The 22171-nt window shown below is 41.5% G+C and overlaps 1 protein-coding gene across 1 annotated transcript; it reads left to right on the top strand.

The window, feature by feature from the left end:
• Nucleotides 1-399: 399 nt before the first annotated feature.
• On the top strand, nt 400-20887 carry WHAMM (WASP homolog associated with actin, golgi membranes and microtubules). The gene is made up of 10 exons (XM_067555744.1): nt 400-1100; nt 5562-5735; nt 7106-7256; nt 7878-8047; nt 10212-10377; nt 11379-11566; nt 12949-13035; nt 13125-13220; nt 14945-15398; nt 18986-20887. The coding sequence occupies exons 1-10, from the start codon at nt 501-503 to the stop codon at nt 19279-19281; spliced, it is 2382 nt and encodes a 793-aa protein (XP_067411845.1). The 5' UTR covers nt 400-500; the 3' UTR covers nt 19282-20887.
• Nucleotides 20888-22171: the final 1284 nt, after the last annotated feature.

The raw sequence follows: 22171 nt of genomic DNA, 5'->3' as shown, positions 1-22171 counted from the left end.
GAGCGTCGTCTGTGATCAGTCACTGCCTCGGTGACCGTACCGCGGAACTGCAGGTGCTTGCATTATGCGTGTCAGATGCACTTTCGATTGTGATGTAAATCAGGGAATGTTAACTAGGTTAGGGAGGGAGGGAGGAGCTCGCGTGCCTTTGTTTTCTCAAGCGGGTCCAATCTCCCCGCCTCTACGCCCCTCTTTTTTAAAGGCACAGGCAGGCTCCTCCCCCTCCCGCAGCATGTGGTTACAACAGGCTCCACTTCCGGAGGTAACACTTTGGCCCCGCCTGCAGGCCAAGCAGCCAATCAGAAGAGGAGGCTCTGGTGACGTATATCCCACCCGCATTCTTTCCCCGCCCGGCGCTGCCCTTTAAGAAATGTTACTTTCTCTTTCGCTGCGCCCGGCGTTCGGTACAAAGTAGCGCGGGGCGGAACGTCGGGGTCCGCTGGGGGCGGGGCGGTGCTGGCTGCTCTGTCGCTCGCTCGGGGGCCGGGCCGGGCCATGCCATGGCGGCCGAGGCGCAGCCCGACAGCCTGGAGGGCTGGGTGGCCATCCGAGAGAACGCGTTCGCGCAGCCCGAGCCGCACAAGCTGCGCTTCCTCGTGGGCTGGAACGAGATCGAGAGCAAGTTCGCGGTGACCTGCCACAACCGCACCCTGCAGGAGCAGCAGCGGGAGGCGGCCGGCCAGGCAGCCGGCGGAGGAGGCGAGGAGACGCCGGCGCAGCAGCAGCAGCAGAGCTGGGCCGGCCTGTTCTCGGCGCAGGCCCTGCTGGGCGTGCACCGGCAGCTGGCCGCGCTGAACGAGCAACTGGGGCCCTGGTTCCCCCCGCTGCCCCCTGTGCTGCCTGGCCACAGCAGCGGCAGCCTGTGGTCGCTGCTTTTCCCCGGCGGGCCGGTGGTGGAGGAGGCCGAGCTGGAGGCGCTGTGCCGCGGCCTGGAGCGCTACTTGGGCTGGGCGCTGGAGCTGTGCGGCCGCAGGGTGGTGCTGGACTCGCTCTTCACTCAGGACCAGCAGCTGGAGGCCGAGTACTTCGAGAACCTGCACGAGTTCCGCAGGAAGGCCCTGAAGGGGCAGCTGACCGGAGCCAAGGAGGCCCTGCGGAGGGTACAGGCTCCTGGGCTGGGGGGTGGGGGCGATGAGACCTGGCACCCCGAGGGGCTGGCCCTGGGAGCCCCAGGGCAGGTGCCCAAGCAGGTGTGGGGGTGCTGTTGCCACTGGCGAGGCACCCTGCAAGGCGTGGGCCCTTGGGGCTGTGGCACTTTGTGCCCAGTGCCTGCTCTGAAGGCAACGTGTCATTACCATTAATTACCCAGGTCCCAGCCACGGGCATGGGTGAAGCCTCAACACCTGGGCCACCCAAACTCACCGCCAGGCCCCCACCACCCCATGGAACGTCCTGTGGGCTGGAGGGGATGGGGCCACCACATGTTGTGGTTTCACTCAGTGGGGTTAGTATAAGCCACTTTCATTTGGATTTCAGGCTCAAACTGTCCATTGGTCAAAATGGACGTTTTGGGTGGGAGCATGTGAAACTTGTTGGCATTTGCATGGTCACCATCTTGAGCCCTGAAACAGAACCACATGCCTGGAAAGGAGTTGATCGACTTCAGCAATCCTTGGTGGTCTTTGCTTGATTTTGAACATAATTTTACAGATCTCTAGGCCAATATCCTATTCCTCTACAGGGTTCTGAACTACTAGAAATTTTTTTAAAAATTATATAGCACTTTTCAGCTTCCAGGTGCTTTTACAGGTTCATATGCAAACACTACAGATGGGTCACTTAGACTGCTAGCAAAGTGAGGTATCACTGGAGTCTAAAATGCAATAGCTATCTCCGTGAGGCAAGGATGCCTCTCTTGGAACCTGTTCGTCTGCCCTTTTGGGTTCCTAATAGAATGTTTTATGCCTGCATAAACAGGTGATGTTACTATCAGAGCATCTGCTGAAGGAGATCTAGGCATTTGCTTTGTTAGTGTCATAATGAAAGAACCACACTACACGATTCACAGTTCTGTTGGGGTGCCTCATTAGACCCCAACCCTTTGAACGCAGACATAGTGTAAATTTACTCATACACCATACTGCTGTTGATTCAACCACATTCTCCTGAAGATGTCATTTTCCTAGGTTGTGCTTAGTTAGTCCGTATTTAAATTGTTCCAGTAGATCTTCAAATTGTGGTGACTGCCTCACTGAGTCAGTAATGCATCCTCCTCCATACAGTCATCTAGTCTCATGCTAGAACGAAGTTTTGAAGTGTGCAAATATGTGGATGTAATACTGTGTAATATTGGACCAGTATTTAGTTTTGTGTTTACCTAGGTAAAACACATGTATATCCAGAAATAGCTAAGCCACCAAGCGTAGGTATTCTGAATATTTGTTAGTCATTCCAAAGGCCATGCCTATAAGTATATGGGAATAAAAGGAAGTTTCAAGTGTCCTATAAAAAGTATTGCGCAAGATACTCAGGGTTTTGTATTTTTAACATGCCTCACCTGTGTGTATAGAACATACAGTAATGTCCACCAAAAATAAGAGCACAAAATAATGTTGTGAACCAATCACCCATAATCTTAAAATTACCTCCTCACCAATAAGCCTGTGAATACCTCATTTATGTATAATACCTAATAATAGTGCGTGGAGGCAATGGAAGGTTTTACAGTTTGTACCTAAGTGGCCTTTTGCCTGTGCCAAATTCCTGATTTATGGATGCCTAAGTATGAGAATCTAGCCTAGTAGTTGCATAAACTAATTGTGATGTAAGTTCTTTCTTCCTACACATATAAAAGCACCGTTCTAAAATCTGCCAATGCTGATTCATGAACAGACAAAATAAAATAAAAAAAATACTTGCCTATTTAAAGACAATATTATTGGAAGTCTGTTCCTTATGAGGGTAAGATCTGTATTTTCAGCACCATTGAGAAATTACTTTTTAAAAAATGGTTTCTAGTAACATGTAGATGGGTTATAACTCTTAAATTGTTTTTAAAAGCTATTTTTCAAGAGTATTTCTGCTGCATCCACACAACTGTTTGCAGTAACTAAATTCCACTTCTTAACAGCAATAAGAGGAAGATATTTTTAGAAAAATTACTATACGTTTTAGGTGGTTAGCTGATCAGCTTGTGGCCTCCTATTTCTCACTACTTGATGTATCTCACTGTTTATCTCTCTAATCAGATTTTTCCAGAATGACACACAAAGTTCATACATGATCTTCACAGGAGATGCTATTTACATTTTAATACGTAAAAAGTACTGTAACTGGATCACCAGAATTAACATAACACCCTCCTGACCCTATTAAAGCACAGTTCAGTCTTCCTCTGTAAGTGGGCGTGAACACTGTATAAAACTGTGTGCCTGAAACATGCACCAGCCTTGGACTGTGGCATGCCTTTAGCATGCTTTGAGAACACCATTAAACCATGGCTCAGTTTCACCTATACTGCAATCTGGGATGATACTTTAGCCATGTCAAGGGATGCTTTAAATAGCACTGTTGATCTGCTGGTCTCACAGATTAATGCCACTGTGAAGCAGGTTGTTTATATACATTTTTGAGACAAGGAGACTGAGTTTCTGTTTTCCCCAAGGTAATATGGGACCTCTGGATAAAACTGTCATCTCCTGACTTGTCTTAAATATAAGATCAACCTTCTTCTGGTGTTATAACCAAGTCCTTCCATTAATGGTGGCATTTCTAGCGTAGATGGAACTAGAGGGAAAATTAAATAGAAGCAGGATATATCTATTGCACCATTCAAAAGCCTATAGCTTCCTTTCCAGGGTATAATAGGCCCAAAGAGACGTGGAAATAAACAGAAATTTCATCTATTTTTGTTCCAAAGCCGAGTTCCTGCAATTACAGCAGTGGCAGTGGAACCCTTATAGCTAAGTGAGCCAGACTTCTATTAAAAGAAAATTAGGTCTTATAACAGGAGGGTTTTGCAAACCTAAGATGAATTAAAATGTTCTCATGAGTAGTCTTTAATTATAACAGATTACTTCCCTCAAAATAGAAATATTCACCAGCAGACATATGAAACACCATTAGCCCACGTTGTTTTATGTGAGAACCAGACAGTGAAGGTAACCAATGTCTTTTCATTCCAATTCGATTGTTCACTCAGCTTGAACAGTGGGGAAAAACAGACCATTAAATTGCTGCCATTTGCTGGTGGGGGCCTGTCTCAACTATAGCAGCCTTGTGGTCCCCAGCGCTGCCTGTAATCTCAGCAGTACTGTGTGGCCTTGCCCCTAATCCTGCCATGGGTATGCCCCCGGTGTCAGGATTTGCGAGGCATGTATTGGGGGAATTCTTTCCTATCTGAAAGGGGTTTTTAAGACCCCTTGATGACACCCTGGCCATTTTACCTAGAATAAAGTAGCCAGAATGGGGGAGGATTTTCACCTCTTTCAGCAGCGACGTGATCGAGTCCACATTTCCCATTTGTTTCCTCCATGCATGGAAGACTTCATTTCCCTGTCACCTTCCTGAGTATCTCCTCTTTTTTTCCCTCCTCTCCACATTTATAGGTTGTGTATCACAATCAGCATCCTTCCAAGTAAGGATGATAGTTCCCTGTGGAGCCAATCTCTGCTTAATGGATGTACAGAGTGAACTAATATCAGTTCCTCTCCCACATCACATAAAACTGTTAGAAACTTTGGTGGTCTTTTGCCTGAACACCTCGAAATAAAAAAAAGAAAGAGGGGTTAAATTGTCATGATTTTGTGTCTCTTTTGTGACTAAAGGCCTTAAATGAGATTGGACCGCACGTGCTCGGCCCTGTACAAACGTGTAGGAAGAGAAAGTCCCTCCCTAGAAGAATTAAAAATCAAAATACATATTATTGGCATAGTTAAGATTAAGTTAAAGGTTCATGCAGTGTAAGAATGGCATGTATCTTTAGGAATAGAACTGTAATATACTTCAGCATTTACCAGAAATAAAAGCCTGTCTCTGAATTTGTAATTTTAAATGAAACTTTGTATCTTTGTGCCTGGAATCAGATCTCTGGATACAAAATCCACTTCTCATTAGTAGACTTTTACTAGTCTTGGGGGATGGGGGGGGAAGATGTAAGAATCAGATTTTAAGAAATACCTTCTTTGTCCTTAGTGGGTATAGTGTCTCATCTGCCTACTGCATGAGACATCCATATTTATAATGGGTGATGACAAAATCCTCTATACAAATTATTAGAATTTTTACAATAAAAAGTAAAATATCCTAGGCATCACTGTGCAATCATTTTTCTACTGTAATGTTCAGCAGTTAGTGCCCTTAATAGTTTATTGTTAGTGATATTTCCTGCTGGGGGTAATTGTTGAATGCCTTCTGTACGTCTCTTATAAGTGAAAATCTTGACTATTTCATCTAATGATAAGTGACAGATTCTTTCCATTCACATATGTCAATGGTGACAATATACACAAATGCAAAATGCAGGCTGTGCAGGTATAGTCACCCTGCTCCTTCTGTCCATGCTCCCAAGAAATGTGCATGTACTTCAGCTAACATGGTCTTACAAACCTTTTATCCATTAGGTTCTACAGAAGCATAAAAATGCTAACAGGATGGTGGCTTTAATGACGGTTTATGAAGAAGAAGATGAAGCTTATCAAGAATTAGTTACCATGGCAACACAATTCTACCAGTATTTACTGCAGCCGTTTAGAGATATGCGAGAACTGGCAACATTATACAAACTGGAAATCCAGGTAGGTTTTCTTTTAAGAGATCGAATTCCTAGGCATGTGATATGCTCCACCTGATCTCAGTGCAATTTAGGCCCTGAATTACTTAGTATGTTCACGATTTACATTCATTGGTTTTGTTCCCCATGTTCATCAAGCTTGTGAGTAACATGATAAAAATCTGAAAAATTCAAAGTTAAAGCTGACTTCTTGTTGTCCTAGAGCCTATGTAAGATCCATCTGGTAAAGGCTGGAATAGCAACTCATCCGCTGGCTTCAGCCAGCTTTACCCTAATGCTCTGTTTAGTTTCCTCCACTGTGGAGGAGTTGGGTTTTTTAAGCAAAAAATCCTTCAGCTCTATGGCATTTTGTCCTGGTATTCTGAGTTCACTGGGACTTCAGTAGCAAAAGAGCTCAAGTGCTATTAACTTTCAAAAGGACTTGTACTCTTTAGTCACTTTTGAAAATCCCAACCAATGTCAGTACTTTGCATTTTTGCATCAAATGTACCCTGGTATTGTATTATACCTTTAAGGAAGGCAGTAATGTATTGCTTTGATTTTTTATTTTAATTCATTGTTAAAGAAGTGTCAAAATAACGTCTCAGCTGAAACTAACAGAAGCCAAGTCATGCTGAGTTAAGGCTGTAACATCATGATTAACTTACCATGTTGGGCCTGCAAATTGAAAGTCTAAGATCAATAAATGGTGTTACAATATCCAGTGTGTTGCTTTATTTACAGTGAAATAAGTGAAGATTAGAGTTAACAGACCAAACTCTGACATTTTTTTTTGTTCTGCTTAAATTAAAATCTTAAAAGGAACATTAGACTAGATTTCAATTGTTTTTAAAGTATTTTCAAATTCTACAATCATGTGTTTCCCCTGCCAATTTTTTGGGGTTTTACTAATGTACTTTCCTGCTTCTTAAATCTTTCTCGGTACCCTGTTGCTGTGTGAGAGAGCCTCACCAACAGATAATAGTACAAAGCACTGTCAAATGCACGAAATAAGCACATGAGGAAAAAATAAAGAATATCACTGTAACTGAAAGAGAACAGAATATATTTGAGTTACTTTTGGTCACAGATAAACATTTTCAGACAGAAGTAATTTTTTTAAGATGAAGATTAATGTTACTTTAAATTAATCCAATGTTTTTTAACTAGCAATGCTCACGTCATTATTATAGAACAAAGGTGTCTCTTTGACACTTAGAACAAGAAATAGAGTAACTTTGATTAATAAGTAGTGACTCGCTTCAGTACAGTAGAAGTAGAGGTTACGACAGCTGTCATGGCCTGTCTTGGCACAATTTCCACTGTATTGTACAGGTTGAGCTGCAACGCTGTCGTAATTGACATTTGGTTGAAGAATAACGTGTCTCTGTGTAGAAATCTTTACAGACTGGTAGACTGGGCCCTAAAAGAATAGAAGCCTTGCAGAAAGAGGCTGAAGACTGGACTAAGCAGGCTGAAGAAGCGGTGTGCTCCATACAGGACATCACTGTGAACTACTTCAAAGAAACTGTAAAGGCATTGGAAGGTAATGAGGGAGAACTTACTGAAGAGTTGACTTTAAGGCACATATGCCCCAGTGTGGCTGAGCTGTGCTCAGTACAAGACTACAGATAGGAAGAGAACACCCATGAACCACCTTTGTTGCCCCTCCCACCTGCAAATTCTGGGGCCAGCATGAGCCAGGCTCGGGCATTAGTAATAAGAGTGTATACATGGCAGTTCGACTACATTGGTTTAAACGTCACCATCTGTTAAAGCAGTGCAAGTTTGTGTGTAGAAAGGGCCTGGGATTTATGGCAGAAAAGCCTTTCAACAAGCAACATCAGAGACAAATATTTTCTCTAATTTTTTGGGTGCAAACTGTTAAGGATTTCATCCTGTTAATTAAATCCAAATATTTAATGTTGTATTTAATGATGTGCGTAGTGGAACTTGCAACCCAAATGTTAGACCTTTATTTATAATACAGTGATTTCAGCCTTTCTAGTCCAATAAGTTTAGCGCATAGTCTATATATCAAAGTAATTCTCTCAAAATATTTAATACCATGCAGAGTTCATTAGCGCTCTGCTTTCAGTAGGACCTGAAGAGGGTTATTAGTACTGCAGTATTTATGATATTTTGTTGCAACCCTTTACTCTGGCAGCAATGCACAAACAGATGGAACAAGATCGGAAGAGATTTGGCCAAGCCACCTGGGCATCAGCGTCTCCAAGACTAGAAAACCTGAAATATATGTTAGCCAAAGAGACTCTTCAGCACATGAGAGCGAGAGAACTGTGCTTGAATCACAAGAGAGCTGACATCCGGAAAAATGTAAGATCCTAGCAAACAAAGACGTGAATTCTTTTCTGTTACTCCAGTGTAAGGGCCTCATTCAAAGCCCATTGTAGTCAATGGGAGATGTTCAAAGCCCGTTGTGTTCTGTGGAGACAGTGTAGAAAGGTCCATTTCAGCAGAGTGCTAAAGCCTTGCTGAATAGTAGAGCTATTACTTTGTGATGAAACTTTGTGATGAAAAATTTCTTTGTTAAAAAACAACCAAACCAACCAGGGTTTCCCCAAACTCTTTTGATGAATTTTTAGTTTTTTGAAAAAAATTAAAAACGAAAAGGTTCCCCTCCCACTTTTCATATTTTCAAAACTTCTTGTTTTGAAATTGTGGAAAAATGCACGCTTTCTCACATTACCTTTTTCATTACTACTCCCCCACCAAGTGTGCAAGGGAAGGGGGAAGAGGAATGCTTAGAAAAAAGTTACCAATTAAAGTGTTGTTTTTCCCTTTTAAAAGAACTTTCACTTTTCAGTGTTAACACTGAGATATTTTCGGAGAGCAAGGAATAATTTATATTGATTCAGGATATATTAATTTTAAAAGGCACTGCATCAGAAGTGGGAAATTTTGTGCCTTGACTAATTTAAAAATTCAAAATGATATCGTCTCTTAACTGCTACTATAATTCTCTGATTTTGATTTTCTGAGCGTAGTGTATTGCACCATCTCAAATTGTTCTTAGGACCAGTTCATTTGCATTTTATAAAAGGTCCTTTATAATAGATTTCTTTATAATGGAGAACTGTTACTAATGGTAGCCTTATCATGGGGGAAGAGGAGGAATTATATAGGGTTCAATATTCTATTAATTTTAAAAAATATTTGTGATGCAGTGTCATGCATACCAGATGGTATTTTTATTGGACAGAGCTTTTCGTTAGTAAAAATCCACAACAGACCACTGGAAATAATTAATTACTATTATATTATCTCTGATCAGTCTGAGGAGCACTAATTCATAGCACTTGTTTGGCCATTTTTGTTGTATTTCATTCTGAAATAATTGCTTGTTTGGAACCCAAAGTCTATGTGACAGAGGCCCTTGTGACTGGAGATCATGTACAGACCTTTACAATTCAACACTTCTCTTCTTAAGGGCCTGATTGAAAGACTTACCTTGACTGTGATAGGTTTTGCATCAGGCCCTACCAGATTTTTTTCTTTAAATGAATGATTAACAGGAACTCCCAGTTAACGAGGTTCTATCTGACCTCTTTCAGTTTCTGCTTCAAAAAACCACCCTGTCTGTCTAATGAATTTGTTATGCCCATCACCATGGCAGCTAAGCACTTGTCATTGTAGTCAGAATTTTTTCATGTGACTGTGTCTGATCATGCCCTCTAGATCTCATACAAAGCAGCTGTGTTTAGTAGGCATTGGGGTTAAAGAAGTGTTAACAAAAACAAAGCATATGAATAGTCCAACTAAATGCCCCTTAATTGCTTATCATTCAATCTCTTGGAACTTGTGATGTCCTCATTTCTCTAGCTCTAGTTGCCATAGAGAGTAATCCTGGGAAGATAAGATTTTAATTAATAATGGAGAAAAAACAAGCTGGAAAAAAATGTTTAGGTGGGTGGGATTTTTTAATCTATATAATAAGATTCCAGAATTGTCACACTGTATCCCTCTGAAACCTAAAATGTCTGTTGAGTCAGTGTGTGAAGCAAAGGAAATAGCTACAAGCATAGTTGAGAGCTCTTTTAGTTCAGAATATACCAGATTCAGTCATCACTGAGATTTGTGGTTTGTTACTGTCCAATTTTTAAGTTCTCAGTCATTTTCAACTTTTTTTTTTTTTTTTTTTAAACATACATGACTTGACAAATTACACCCATGCAATGACACAGGCTTTCAGCTACTAGTTGATTTATATATTGTATGCAGTTCTTTCAGGTGGTCTTCATTCTTTCATAAATAAGTGCCAAAAAAGGGCACACAGCTATGTCTTTTGCCGGTCACCTTTAGAAACAACCCTCTGTCCTCAGTTGAAATGACTAAGTAGTCAGCCTGTTCTTTTTACTCCCACTGTTTCCATTTATGTTGCATGTTGGGGTATAAAGCTAACCTTGGGAAAGGGGAGGCATATCTGTGTATATATTTTATCCCCAATTCTTCATTTTTTCTCTTGTTTGGAAACGTGCAGATGGAAAACCTTGATGAACAAGAAGAGAATATATCTCTGGTAGAGAAGCTGGAAATAGAATATTATGAAACCCAACTGGAATTGTATGATGTACAATTTGAGATACTTAAACATGAAGAAATGTTGCTTATTTCACAGCTGGACACTTTAAGGAGACAAATAAAAGGTAAGAAAGAAAATCATCATTTAAAGAAAAGGGTAAAGCCAAATGTTCCAACACAGAGGTGTGCACATCCTATAAAAAGCAGATCACCCTTACTTGGCTCTTGATGCTAGTGGAGCATTACTGGGTTTTCTTGGTGCTGAAGCAACTTTTGATTTGTTGCCTTACTAAGCAAATTTGGTATCACTTTTTGATAAGTAGACATTAAGGGCCACATTGACAACATATCTTCTTAACTGTCTCTGTGATGTGAGCGCGCATCTGCTTTGCATGTATAGAACAAGTAACTGTATGTGCATGTCTCCTTGGTCCTACAGTTACCTGATTTGTGCATACAAACTGATGTGCCTGCAGGTACTGTGACATAATTAAGGAGGTCCATTAACAATTGGGTCCTAACATTGAAAGTGTTGAACTGTGGCAGAATTACGGTAAAGATGCAAATCACAATATTAAAACCAAAAGGAAGTGATGATAATTTGATGCTTCTTAAGTAGTCTTAAGGGATTCTTGTTGTTTTTCTAAACTTCTGTATATGTTTGACACACAATGTTAAACATTTCTCATGCTCAGTCCAATCCCTGTTAAGTATTGTCCATTATTTGTAAGAACAACATCAGGTGAAACAAAGATGTCCATTGTCATTTAGTAGTAGAATAACTTGCTTAGTGTTTGTCTCATAACACTTGTCAGTTTGCCAGGAGACTCCAGTCAGTGATTGAAAAGTTATACACGTTCCCATAAAAAGAAGACCTCTTAAATCGGAAACCAAATGATGGCAAGAGTGAGAACATAAACTTGATCCTGCAAACATAAGTAACTTTACTCACATGAGTAAAGTGACGTGTGCATAAGTGCTTGCAGGATCAAGCTGAGAGTATATGTATTTCTAACAAATTACTTACTGGCTTCAATGGCTTTTAAGGTGTCATTAGTTAGCTAAGTATTTAAACATTTAAGGAACTTTGGAGTTTTATTTTTTTAAATGCTGAATGCCTTTCTAGAGAAACAGGATGAAGTTGTTTACTATGATACATGTGAAAATCCTGAGGAGCTAAAGGTCGTTGAACAGACAGTGGGACAACATTGTGCTTGCTCATCAGAAATCACTAAGCTGAGGCTGAAGACTCAGCGGTTGGAGGCTAAACGTGGGACTATCTGTGCGAGAAGAGCCTACCTCAGGAACAAAAAAGTAAATGTGCTCTTGGAGCTGTGCAGTTTCTTTAGCTCCTGCCACAAATCCTGCTTGCTGAGAAATAGATAGAAAACAACGAAGCTTTGGGAGGAGTATACAGGACAGCATGCAGCTAGGTACTGGGCCTCATCAGGAGGAGAGGGTTTGAGACAACTTCACGCTCCACTGAGCTTGGGTCAGCTGTGAGATAGTCTCCCATGATACATTAGAGTTGCTCTAATTTACACTGGCTGCTGATGGCCCCAAGGGATTGATAGATACCTGGGGTTATTAGAGTGCTGTGAAGTTCTGGCCACATCCCTTGCCAGCAGATGGAAGGAGTATGGGGAAAGAGCAGTAACGCTGGCTCTGTGCCACCAAAGGACCTAAGGGAGGTGGGGGAGGAGGCACAGACAGGGATAAGGGGAGTTGCAGGGTAAAAAGTTTGGGGACCACTGATTTACACCCCTTTAACCCCACTGAATTTCATTCAGAAAACAGATTTTGGCCTATCTATCCAACATCCTACCCCCCTCTAGGCTGAGCTTTCCTAGAAGAACTAAAAGAATCTCATTGGAGATGGATCTGGAAAACAGTCAGTCATTCTGTCTCCTGTGACCACTTCCTCTGCAGAGAACATGTTTTGCTTCTGTTTTCATTCACTTAATTGCTCTCTGTCTTTGTGTAACATTGAAGCCAAGCACCAACTGATTTGTGAATGCCTAACCGACCACAGGAATAAAATCCTCCATGAGAGCAGTGACAAATAAATGACTGAATGGTGACTCTGGCAGAAAATAGTGAAACCTGTGTCTTCTCTGAACTGTTGCTGATGAAGAGTATTGTACTATTATATGTTCCCCATGCTATATGTGCATGATCTAGCTGTAATTTTATATATAAGAAAAATCAGAGGGGGTGACAAGTGCTGCGGCATAGGGGAGTTTCCATGTAACTAATACTGCCCACTTTCTTCCCTGTGTCTCCTCCGATACATCTTCACCATCCTTCTGGCTGAGGCCAGCTGGATACAGTTTCTTCAGAGCTCATCAATGCTGTTTTTGACTGGATTGCAGGGGAGAGAAGTAACATAAGACACCCTCTCCCATGAAAGGCTGAACATGCTTCCTCTGCAGCATTCCTGAGACCAGTCTGCCAGCCTAGGGTAGTGAGAGACTAAGACCCTGATCCAAAGCCCACTGAAGTCAGTGCAAAGATTCCTACAGACTTCCATTCTTAGGGTCTGATGCATTGTCTATTGAACTTAGGCGTCCTACGTGGAAGCAGAAAGCAAGGCCACTATGTAATGGGACGTTCAACTATTTTAATAGCATAGATTTCACATGCGCTCTTTTAAAGTGAACTAACTAAGGTTTGCATGCATTATGCTTTTCCATCAGAATCAGTGTGAAGAGAGCCACCAAGTTAGACTACAGCAGGTACAGGAAAGCATAAAACGCTTCCATCAGCATCACAGCATCCAGCTAGTGAGTACAAAAAAGGAACATTTCTTGCAGAGACCATGTAGCTTCACATTTGCATGCACACATGCTTAATTGCTTGTCTTTAAATGCAGAAAAGAGACGAGAAGAAGGAGGAACAGAAAAAGAAAAAAGCTTGGATAAGCCAGGAACGCCAGAAAACACTGGAGAGGCTAAAAACATTCAAAGAGGCAAGTACTGTAAATAGCTTACTAACACTTTTAAAAGAAATTAAAAACATATAATATGAAGATGCCATGTAAATCGGGAGGGGGGGGGTGTCGGGAGAGGACTTCCACTTAGATATTGTTTAATCACTAGTCCTTTACAACATTCTTTAAATACCATTGAGCCACTTTTGCCACACTACTCTGGACTTTACCACGAAGAGGGCAAGAATAGTACTGCAGTGGTTTTGCTCACCATCAACAGAATTTAAGGCAAAGCAGATTTTCTTTTCCTCCCACCATCCCCTAAGAAAACCTCCACAATCACTTATCTGGATCTTTGCTTGAATAGGAATAGCCTTATATTTACCTTCAGATGATTGGGGCGTGACGAAGGTTAAACTGCCCTCAGGAGGCCTCTGTCATTCCCATACATTCCAATGGGCACTTGGCAGACACAGAGTGGAGACCTGACCCTTAGTGGAGATAGTAAAGATGATACAGTTGTGGAGAATTCTGGTGTTCAGAAAAGAAGAAATGTGACATCTGTGCATCTCGGTATTTGGTGTTGATGTGCATACATAGGCCTGATTTGTGTGTGCACTGTACACGCAAAAGTGGGCATGCGAGTTTGAAAATCTGGGCCAAAATGTATAGTGCATCTTGTGATGGTAACCACAATTGACATAGGGCACATCTGAAGCTATAAATGTTGTCCGTTAGGTATATCTCTGTTCTGTGACTAGTATGCAGAAACTCAATAAGCTCTTTTCAGACCAAGTTGTATGTTCAGGACTTCTAAAAACCTGGCTTTAGTGTTTAAACAGAAAATGTTAGAGAATAACATGTCCATAGGTTAAGGAGTGGATGGTCCGTAGCATTTCTGACCATTGAATTCTGAGTGAAATCATTAAGCATGAATCCATCGTGAGTGAAGTGACGAATAAAATCTGTACGTATATATGCATACACACACATTCTTGCTGCTAAGAGTGAATTAAGGTACCTCTCATTTTCTTGTTTTTTGTTTTGTTTTTACTTAAGAAAGCTAATTAATAGCGGGTTTTTTTTCTGGTAAGAACCTGAAATCTCATCTTCTCACCTTCCAGATGGAGCCATGTCACATGATTACTCTTTTCAGTAGTTTGCCTTGTGGTTACATAAAACCTAACAAAGAGGAGATGGTTTTTCCCCATTTTTGAAATCAGATTGTTTAATTAGAACACTTGGACCATACTTCTTTCCGTCACTTATGGGAGGCTAGGCTGGAAATCAGGCTCTGTGTCTAATTAAAGTCTCACTCTTTTTATAACTGTAAGCACATCTGCTTATTTTTATAGGAAAGACAAAACCTCCTGTTTGTGCCACCCACATTAGTTTCCATAGCAAGGACTTTTGATATAAGAGTGGTTAGTTTAGTACACTTGTAAAATGTAGCACAAGGTTGAGAGAGGAGGAGCAGAGAACCTGTGACAGGCACTAGCATTGTAAAGGGACAACATCATCAAGTCAAGAGAGCAGACTGGAAAAATCCACTCAGAAAGCAGTTTTGGGCTATTCTAATGAGTGAGCTGAGGACATGGTTTTGAAAATCCTTTGACAGTCCTTTAAATCAATTCACTTGGCTTCTCTCACTTGAGGAAGCAGTTAGCATAGGTCTTTGCTCCATGAGTTCTGTGTGTCTGTGCTTATATTGTTTTACCAACAAGATGGAGATGTTAACTCCTGGCTTCTCGCTTTCTTTGCAGAAGTGTCCAGCTGAGTTTGTGCTGAAAACATCTCGGTCACAGCCTCGCAGCCCCAAGCAGCCACAGAGTGTTTTCCGTCAGACTCCAGCGCTGTCCCCTCAGCCTGTATCAATAACTAGTCCATCCCCTAAGCAGCTGAGAAGCACTCAAGTAGCACAAGCCGGAGGTTTAAATGCATCACGTGGGAATACCCCTGCAGACATCCCTGTCCAGATTTTTGTTCCTGCTGGTGACCCAAAGCAACAAAAGCACAGTGAAGGGCTGATTCTGCCACCACCTCCACCACCTCTTCCTCCTCCTCCTCCGCCACTGCCAATCTGCCAGCCTCTGCCCTTAAAGATACCAGGGACAACCAAAAATCAGCTGCTTCCCCTCAACAGTGAAGGCTCTGTGGAAAATGCTGCAACACAGAGACTAGATGACTCATCCAAAAGATCTGTTAATAATTGTACAGGTAATACACTTATGTTGACTGATCTTTTCCTTCTTCGGTATTCTGACCTCTCACCCACCCTCTAGCAGTAAAGAATATTGTTGCAGGAATAGCTACCCGCTCTGCTGTGGCCTAGGGAAATCTTCTTTAACTCTGCTCCCAGAGACAAGGGCTATTGGCACTGACCACTGATCCAGCTATCGATACATGCGTTTCTTCTGCACCTGTCCACACAGGCCTAGATTTTCAGCAGTGACTAGTGATTTTGAGACACCTCAAAGGGGGCATGACTTTCAGAAGTTGGGGGCTCAGCATTTTCTGGAAATCACTGTCAAAAGTTGGGCCCCCAAGATCACTGGTTACTTGAAAATGGTGTTGGCTTTAGTCTCTGCTAGAATGATAGTTCAGCTCTCACTTCCCATGCCAGAGGTATAACTATTAGCAGCTTTTAAAAATTAATTTAAACCGTTCTTAGTGCCAGTTCTGCAGGTCAAATATAACAATCCAAATTCAGCATCTGCTCCTGCCTTTCTTGTGAGCAAATTCCCATTGACTTCTGGGAAGTGGTTCTGGATGTACAGTAGGGCTTTTAGCATCGTACATTGGGTGGAATCCTCATCTCCCAAACAAACTCTCGCCATAATCTTAGGAGAAAGGATGTGTGTGTGTTAAGATTAGTGACACTCAAGCAGATTGCAGCATTGGGCAGCTTTGTGCCCACAGTAATCCTGCCCTTTAATGTTGACTGTTTATGCAATACTAATGTTTACTACACTCTGATGTTACCCAAACTATGAGATTATGGGGTTCCATGTTTGTGCAACCAGATAAGATTTGCTTGGCTTCAAAGTAAGAGTTACTGTAAGTGGGTTCTGTACAAACTCTGCCCAGGGTCCGAAAGTCAAGTTGTTGTTTTTTCTGGATATTTTTTTTTCTGGTCAGAGGAAAAGTTCCTTCAGCCCAGTTCTGCTCTGCGTGACACCTTTGTCCCCCTTGTTGGGATGGCACAGGTGTCACCAAATGTTGACTTTTGCAGTTGGGACTTTCCTAACAGTTCTTCTATATGTATGAGAATAGAACTTAGTAAATCTCCCATAACTGTATTGGGGACTTCTTGCAAACAGGCTTATTTTATCACTAAAAGAAGTAGATACGATATTTTGAGTACTTCCAGGGAATAGATGTAGGTAGGAAGGCAGCATTTCTACAATGTCACTTTTCAGAGCTGAATTGCACTTTGAGTGAAGCTGTTCCTTAAATGTGGTGCACACCTTTCCTTTTTCAAAGTATTCACAATACATCTGTCCAACCACTGTAATCACTTAGTTCACCACAGGCAGAACTTCCTGTTCAGTGTCTTCAGTTCTTCCAAGGTGCTGTGAAAAATAGTCTTAGCTGCAGGTTCATAGGCCACTAGGATAAGACTTCAGTCAATAAAGTCATGGGATAAATGCTGCCTATGGAGGCATATATGTGGTTGGCATCAAGAATTGTGTGCAAGAGCAGAATTTTGATCTTTTTCTACAGGAGCTGCTTTGCTAAAATATTCACATCTAATAAGAATGCTCTGCTATTATTTTTGCATAAACAAAACCTTGGGTGTTCCAGCTTTAACCACTCATAACTAATAGGTTTGATTCTTCCAAAAAGTAAAATGCAGAAAAGTTTCAGTTTAGAAGTTGCTTGATCTTGTATTTCTTTCAAGAAAAAAGCTAGCATTTTAATTGCTATAATAGTATCCAAATGAACACCAGAGCATTCTGCTAAGGTCGCACTAACGTATCTTGAAGCAATTTGTTTATAAAGTTCCACTTAGTTATGCAAAACCTTTGCATGTAAAAGATGCTTGCATAGTTTCCTGGTATGGAAGGCTTTCATACAATATATACAGATTTTGGAAGAGTACAGTATTCTGATAGATTTGTATGCAGCATGTATGGTATTTGGACTTGCACAAGTTAGCTCTAAAATATTATCGTACTTCTAAAATTCTAACTGTCACATGCGCACCTGTCTTAATGTCATCAGTCTAAAAGGCCTTGTAATCAGGCAGTGTCTCTTCATCTGCCGACTTAGTTTAAATTTGACTTAGAAAGGTGTGTACCTAGTGAAATTAGTTTTTGCTGAGTCCTTACCTGGCAGCTGCTGTCAGTGTCCCAAAAGACTGCGCAGAGTTCAGTGTAGTATTACATTCTCAGTACAGTGTGTGAAGAATTAGTCATGCAGTCTTCATGGTAGTGCACATGAAAAAGTACCCCCGACTGTGTGCATTTCAGCACAGAGCTTAGGCCTATTGATGTATGGAGACTGCCTCTCCTCACTGCTAGACAGGCTGACCTCCCCCTTGCTGATTGAGTCTGAGGTCATCAACAAAGAGTCCAACAAAAGAAGTGAAACATTAGCTGATGCCAGAGTACTAAAAAAACAGGAGAGAAGCATGTAGCCAGAAACCTGAACAGCGTGGTGTTCCTAGGATTCTCAAGTTCAGAAACTACCCCCAGTATTTAAACCATGTTGTCACTAAGGTCTGAATTATTTTCAGAATTAACAAAAAAGATCCCCCTGCTTGCTTAGAACCTGATCCAGCTCCCACTGAAGTCAGTGGCGATAATCCCACAGACTTCACAAAGACAGGAAGGTCAAGCCCTTAGGCTGTAACCTTCATCTCTTCATTTTTATCTCCCTTGAGGAAAAATACAATGGACAGTCACAGCAAACGGGAAAATTGGTTTGAATACAGAATGCTGCATGCTAGCTTTTTTGTGTTCAGTAATTTTTTTTTTTAAACATGTAAACGGTACAACTGTAATGAAAAACGTGTCCTCCTTTGTGTATAATTACTTCTCTGCCACCGCACGTGAGCTTGGGTACTGATGAAGAGAGCTGGAGTCTCAACTCAAGAGCTTTAGTTGCCCAATTCCAAATCTTGTCAGTGGTGTGGTTAAAGCAGTGGTTCCCAACCTGTGGCCCGCGGGGTCTTTCACAATGGCCCCCCGCTTCCCTCCCACTGGCTGCAGAAGGAAGTTACTGCCTAAGGACCCAGGTGGAGCTCATTGCTGCGGAGCTACAAGACTGGTGCAGGCTCCTTGCTGCATCCGAGGGGACAGGAGATCCGTGCTTCCCTCCCCCCGGCTCTAACAGGGAGAACGGCAAAGCGCTCCACCTGGATCCATAGGCGCTGGGGTCCCTGCTGGAGCCAGAGTGAGGGGAGCACTGATCTCCTGTCCCCCTGGCTGTGGAAGGGAGCCATTGCCTAGGGACTTGGGCGGAGTGCACGGAGCTACAGGATGCATGCTGTTTCCCTGCTGCAGCCAAGGGGATGGGAGATCAGTGAGGAACTCCTTCCCTCTGGCTGCAGTGGTGGAGCGGGAGGACTGGTGGCCCTTCAGGGTTGTAAAAATATCTGTGGCCCTTGAGCCAAAAAGGTTGGGAACTACAGGGTTAAAGCCAACAAAAATCTAGGCCAGAACTGGCAATATTTTTTCCTTAAATCTCTGCTAGAGAAAAAGTGAAATAATGTAAACGCTTTTATAGGATTTCATACCCCACACTCTAGCTATTTCTGTTCTTTTCTTCTGAGAATAATAACTTGGTTTGATCTGTTGTAGGATCCATGGATGAAGTTTTGGCTTCTTTAAAACGTGGTCAGGTTCTTCTTCGTAAAGTGGAACAGCCCAGTTTGTCATCGTCAAATGCCTCTATAAACGACAGCATCCTCTCTGCTATAAGGCAGGGAGTTAAGCTAAGGAAAGTGAATCAAGATCCCAAGAGAGAGATCAGTAAAGGATCCGACAGTGAACTGGAGAGAAGCATAAAGGCAGCCATCCAGAGAATTAAAAAAGTGTCTGCTGACTCTGAAGAGGATGAAAACAGTGATCACAATAATGGAGAATGGGACAGTTAACCAATTTTGAGCAAGAGCTGTATTGACTGGAATGTTGCATCTTCATCAATTTGCACACCTTAGGAGATGAGTTCTATCTTTGGAAATACGAATGTGCGCGTGCACAGGAGAACTGATCCTGTGATAGTCCAAAAGCTCCTGTATATTATTTAAAACAGTCCTACTGATTCTTTGCAGAGGTTAAGTATTTTGGTTGATACAACCAAAGAATAGGTTTAAAATATATTCTCATGGGTTAACAAGAGATTCCAGCTCACCCATACAGACTTCAGTGTAGCTACAGGGAGCTAAATCCAGGAACACAATCTCCAAATTATTTTGTGATGCTTACTATTACATAGTAAATAAGAAAGCTATCACAAACTTTTTTTAATAATAAAAATTAACTGAAAATCTATTTAAGACTCTTAAAAAAAAAAAAATCCTGGCATTGAAAAGGCAAAAACAAATCCAGGGAGCTCTCATTAAAGTAGTTTAAAACTCTTCATATTACTATCTCCAGAGACTAGACGTTTCCCTTGAACTCTGTACAGATTACTCTCGACAATTAAGATGTGAATAAGGGCTTTGCTACTCATTAGTAAATAACAATTTACCATGACATTGTAAGGCCTGCAGTAGAGAAGGGCTCAGGAATCATGGCTGTAAGAAGGAATGTTGGGTATTGAAGTAAGCACTACAAAGGTTTGTTTCAGCTATGAGCTAAGAACAGAATGTGCTTTCAAATGTAAATGATTGTGCTTTTATCATGTTTTAAGTGTTTTGAAGATTTTAATACACTAACAGTCATAGTGAACTGTTGGTGTAGGAGAGGATGCCAAAATATTTAATGTACTCTATTTTCTGGGATCCAGAAGTGTAATACAGTGCTATTGCACTTCTGTGTGTTTTTATATTTGTGCACATAATTTTATAGTAGTTGACCGCCTGATACAGCCTTATAATAAGTGGCACATATTTACATTATGCCTGGAACCCAACTATTAAAAAATACAATTAAACTATATTTATAGGCCTTATTTTATCTTGGGTTGATGGTGATACATACAAATGAACCAAGTTTTCTTCTTGGGGTTTATATTGGCCCTTGATTTAAAAAGAAGGGAGGGAAAAAAGCGTCTTATACAACAGATGGGATTTAGTTTATTCTCATTTTTAAAACTATCAGTGGTTTGGTATAAACTACTGATTTTTTATTCCCTTCAATGCGAAGCTTTAAGCCTGGTGCCTCAAAAATCTTGGCAAGTACCTTTTTTGATGGTGCTCTGCCACTCATATGGCAGCTAAATGCCCTTGCTTTCTCAAAGATTTGTGTATTGTAACTTGGCAGCAAATGTGGAAGGATGGTAGCCTTAACTCCTTGTTCTTCTGCAGTGGAGATTGGCGATGTAGCTCTGACCAAGAACTACAAGACATGACAACGTTAATGGAAGCTGCTGACAATTCAGCAAGGCAAAGCTGATGCAAGTTGGAGTGAAGAGTAGGGAAGTGGAAGCTTCAACAAGAATGTTAAGGGGGGGAAGAAACTAAAGAAGTTTGACGTTTCACAAATCTCACGCATTTTTCAAACAGTTCTTTGAGTCTAGGTGGTTTGTGAAAAACAATTTATAAAATTCTTTCCCTTTTTTTTAAATAAAGTTACAAGTACTTGAATTTTATCCTATTATATTCTAGAAGGTTCTAAATCTGGGTTCCCTCTCTTCTCTGATAGAAGATTTGTAAGATCTGAAGTCTTGGTACCTTGTTCAGCCTATCTCTGAAGTTTTGTTGTGGGTGTGGATGGGTACATTTTCATCAGGGCTGAGGCATCTTTCGACTGCAAGAGAGGCTGGCTTTGTGAAATCCAGGCCTTTATGTACTCTGCAAACGACAGCATCTTGAGGATTGTGGAGGACGGATGATTGTACTATAGGCAACTGATAATGATTCTTCAGCTGATGAAAATATTGGCATGTCACCTCTAGGCAGATGAGTGATTTTTTTTTTTTTTTTTAAATTATTATTATGGCAGACAAAGAGGTATTGCTTCAGCTTAATTTTCTGTTTTTAACAAAGAATATCAGAATCATTGTTAGGAGCAACAGAATCTTCCACTCTGGAGAGGTTCTTTCACCAAAATGAGTCACTTACACACTTTGGGTCAGAGATTTAGCTTGTGTGAACTGATGTAGAGCCACTTGATTTCAGTGGAGTTACCTGATTTCCAGGTAGCTGAGGATTTGGTCCTTTGCTTTTGTTATTAATCTAACCACTGTGAAAGTTACTGCAATCGGTGGTTAACATGCATATACTCTTGTCTTGGCCTTCTCCCTTTTACTTTGTTATAGCAAGCACAAAATTAACTTGTGTAAAAGGAGGTGCGTAACTAAGGCTACGCTACACTGATGGCGGCAAAATCGCCACCGTAAGATCGATTTCTCTGGATCGACTGAGCGTTCAGTGAAGACCCGCTCAATCGATCCAGAAATCGACGTACTAAGACCACATTCGCAAGTGGCATAGCACTGCGTTGACGAGAACGCGGTTCCCGTCAGCACAGTGCAGTGAGGGCGGTGCACAAAAGAGGAGCCCAGAAGTTGACGGGAGTTACGCAAGTTTTTTGCATAGCTTGCGTAACTCCCGTCGACTGCTGCCGAATCCCAGAGGTAAGTGTAGGCAGGGTATAAGGCTTGTGTCCTGCTATAGGATCTAGTGCTGCTTTTGAATTTGAACTTCTAATATTGCACTGTGCTTTGTTATATGTAGTTTCTTATAGTAAAGAGAGGAAACTATACCTTTATTAACACTTTTATACTGATATAATTGCACCCACACTAGTGGAATTTAGCAGTATAACTATATTGGTACAACTTGTGTGTGTAGATACAACCTAAGTATCATTGAAACTGAA

The sequence above is a fragment of the Emydura macquarii genome, unplaced genomic scaffold (genome assembly GCF_026122565.2).
Source record: "Emydura macquarii macquarii isolate MOO-44397 ecotype Brisbane River unplaced genomic scaffold, CSIRO-AGI_Emac_v2 contig_1644, whole genome shotgun sequence".
Taxonomy (NCBI): domain Eukaryota; kingdom Metazoa; phylum Chordata; order Testudines; family Chelidae; genus Emydura; species Emydura macquarii.
The sequence above is the reverse complement of the archived record's forward strand: the minus strand, read 5'-3'. Positions and strand labels throughout refer to the sequence as shown.

What these genes read in the sequence shown, in the direction of transcription:
- WHAMM (XM_067555744.1), top strand. Translation starts at nt 501, where the DNA reads ATGGCGGCCGAGGCGCAGCCCGACAGCCTGGAGGGCTGGGTGGCCATC. An exon ending in GAGCTGACATCCGGAAAAAT is followed by an intron (nt 8,048 to 10,211) that starts GTAAGATCCTAG and finishes GGAAACGTGCAG; the next exon opens with ATGGAAAACCTTGATGAACA. An exon ending in ATCTGTTAATAATTGTACAG is followed by an intron (nt 15,399 to 18,985) that starts GTAATACACTTA and finishes GATCTGTTGTAG; the next exon opens with GATCCATGGATGAAGTTTTG.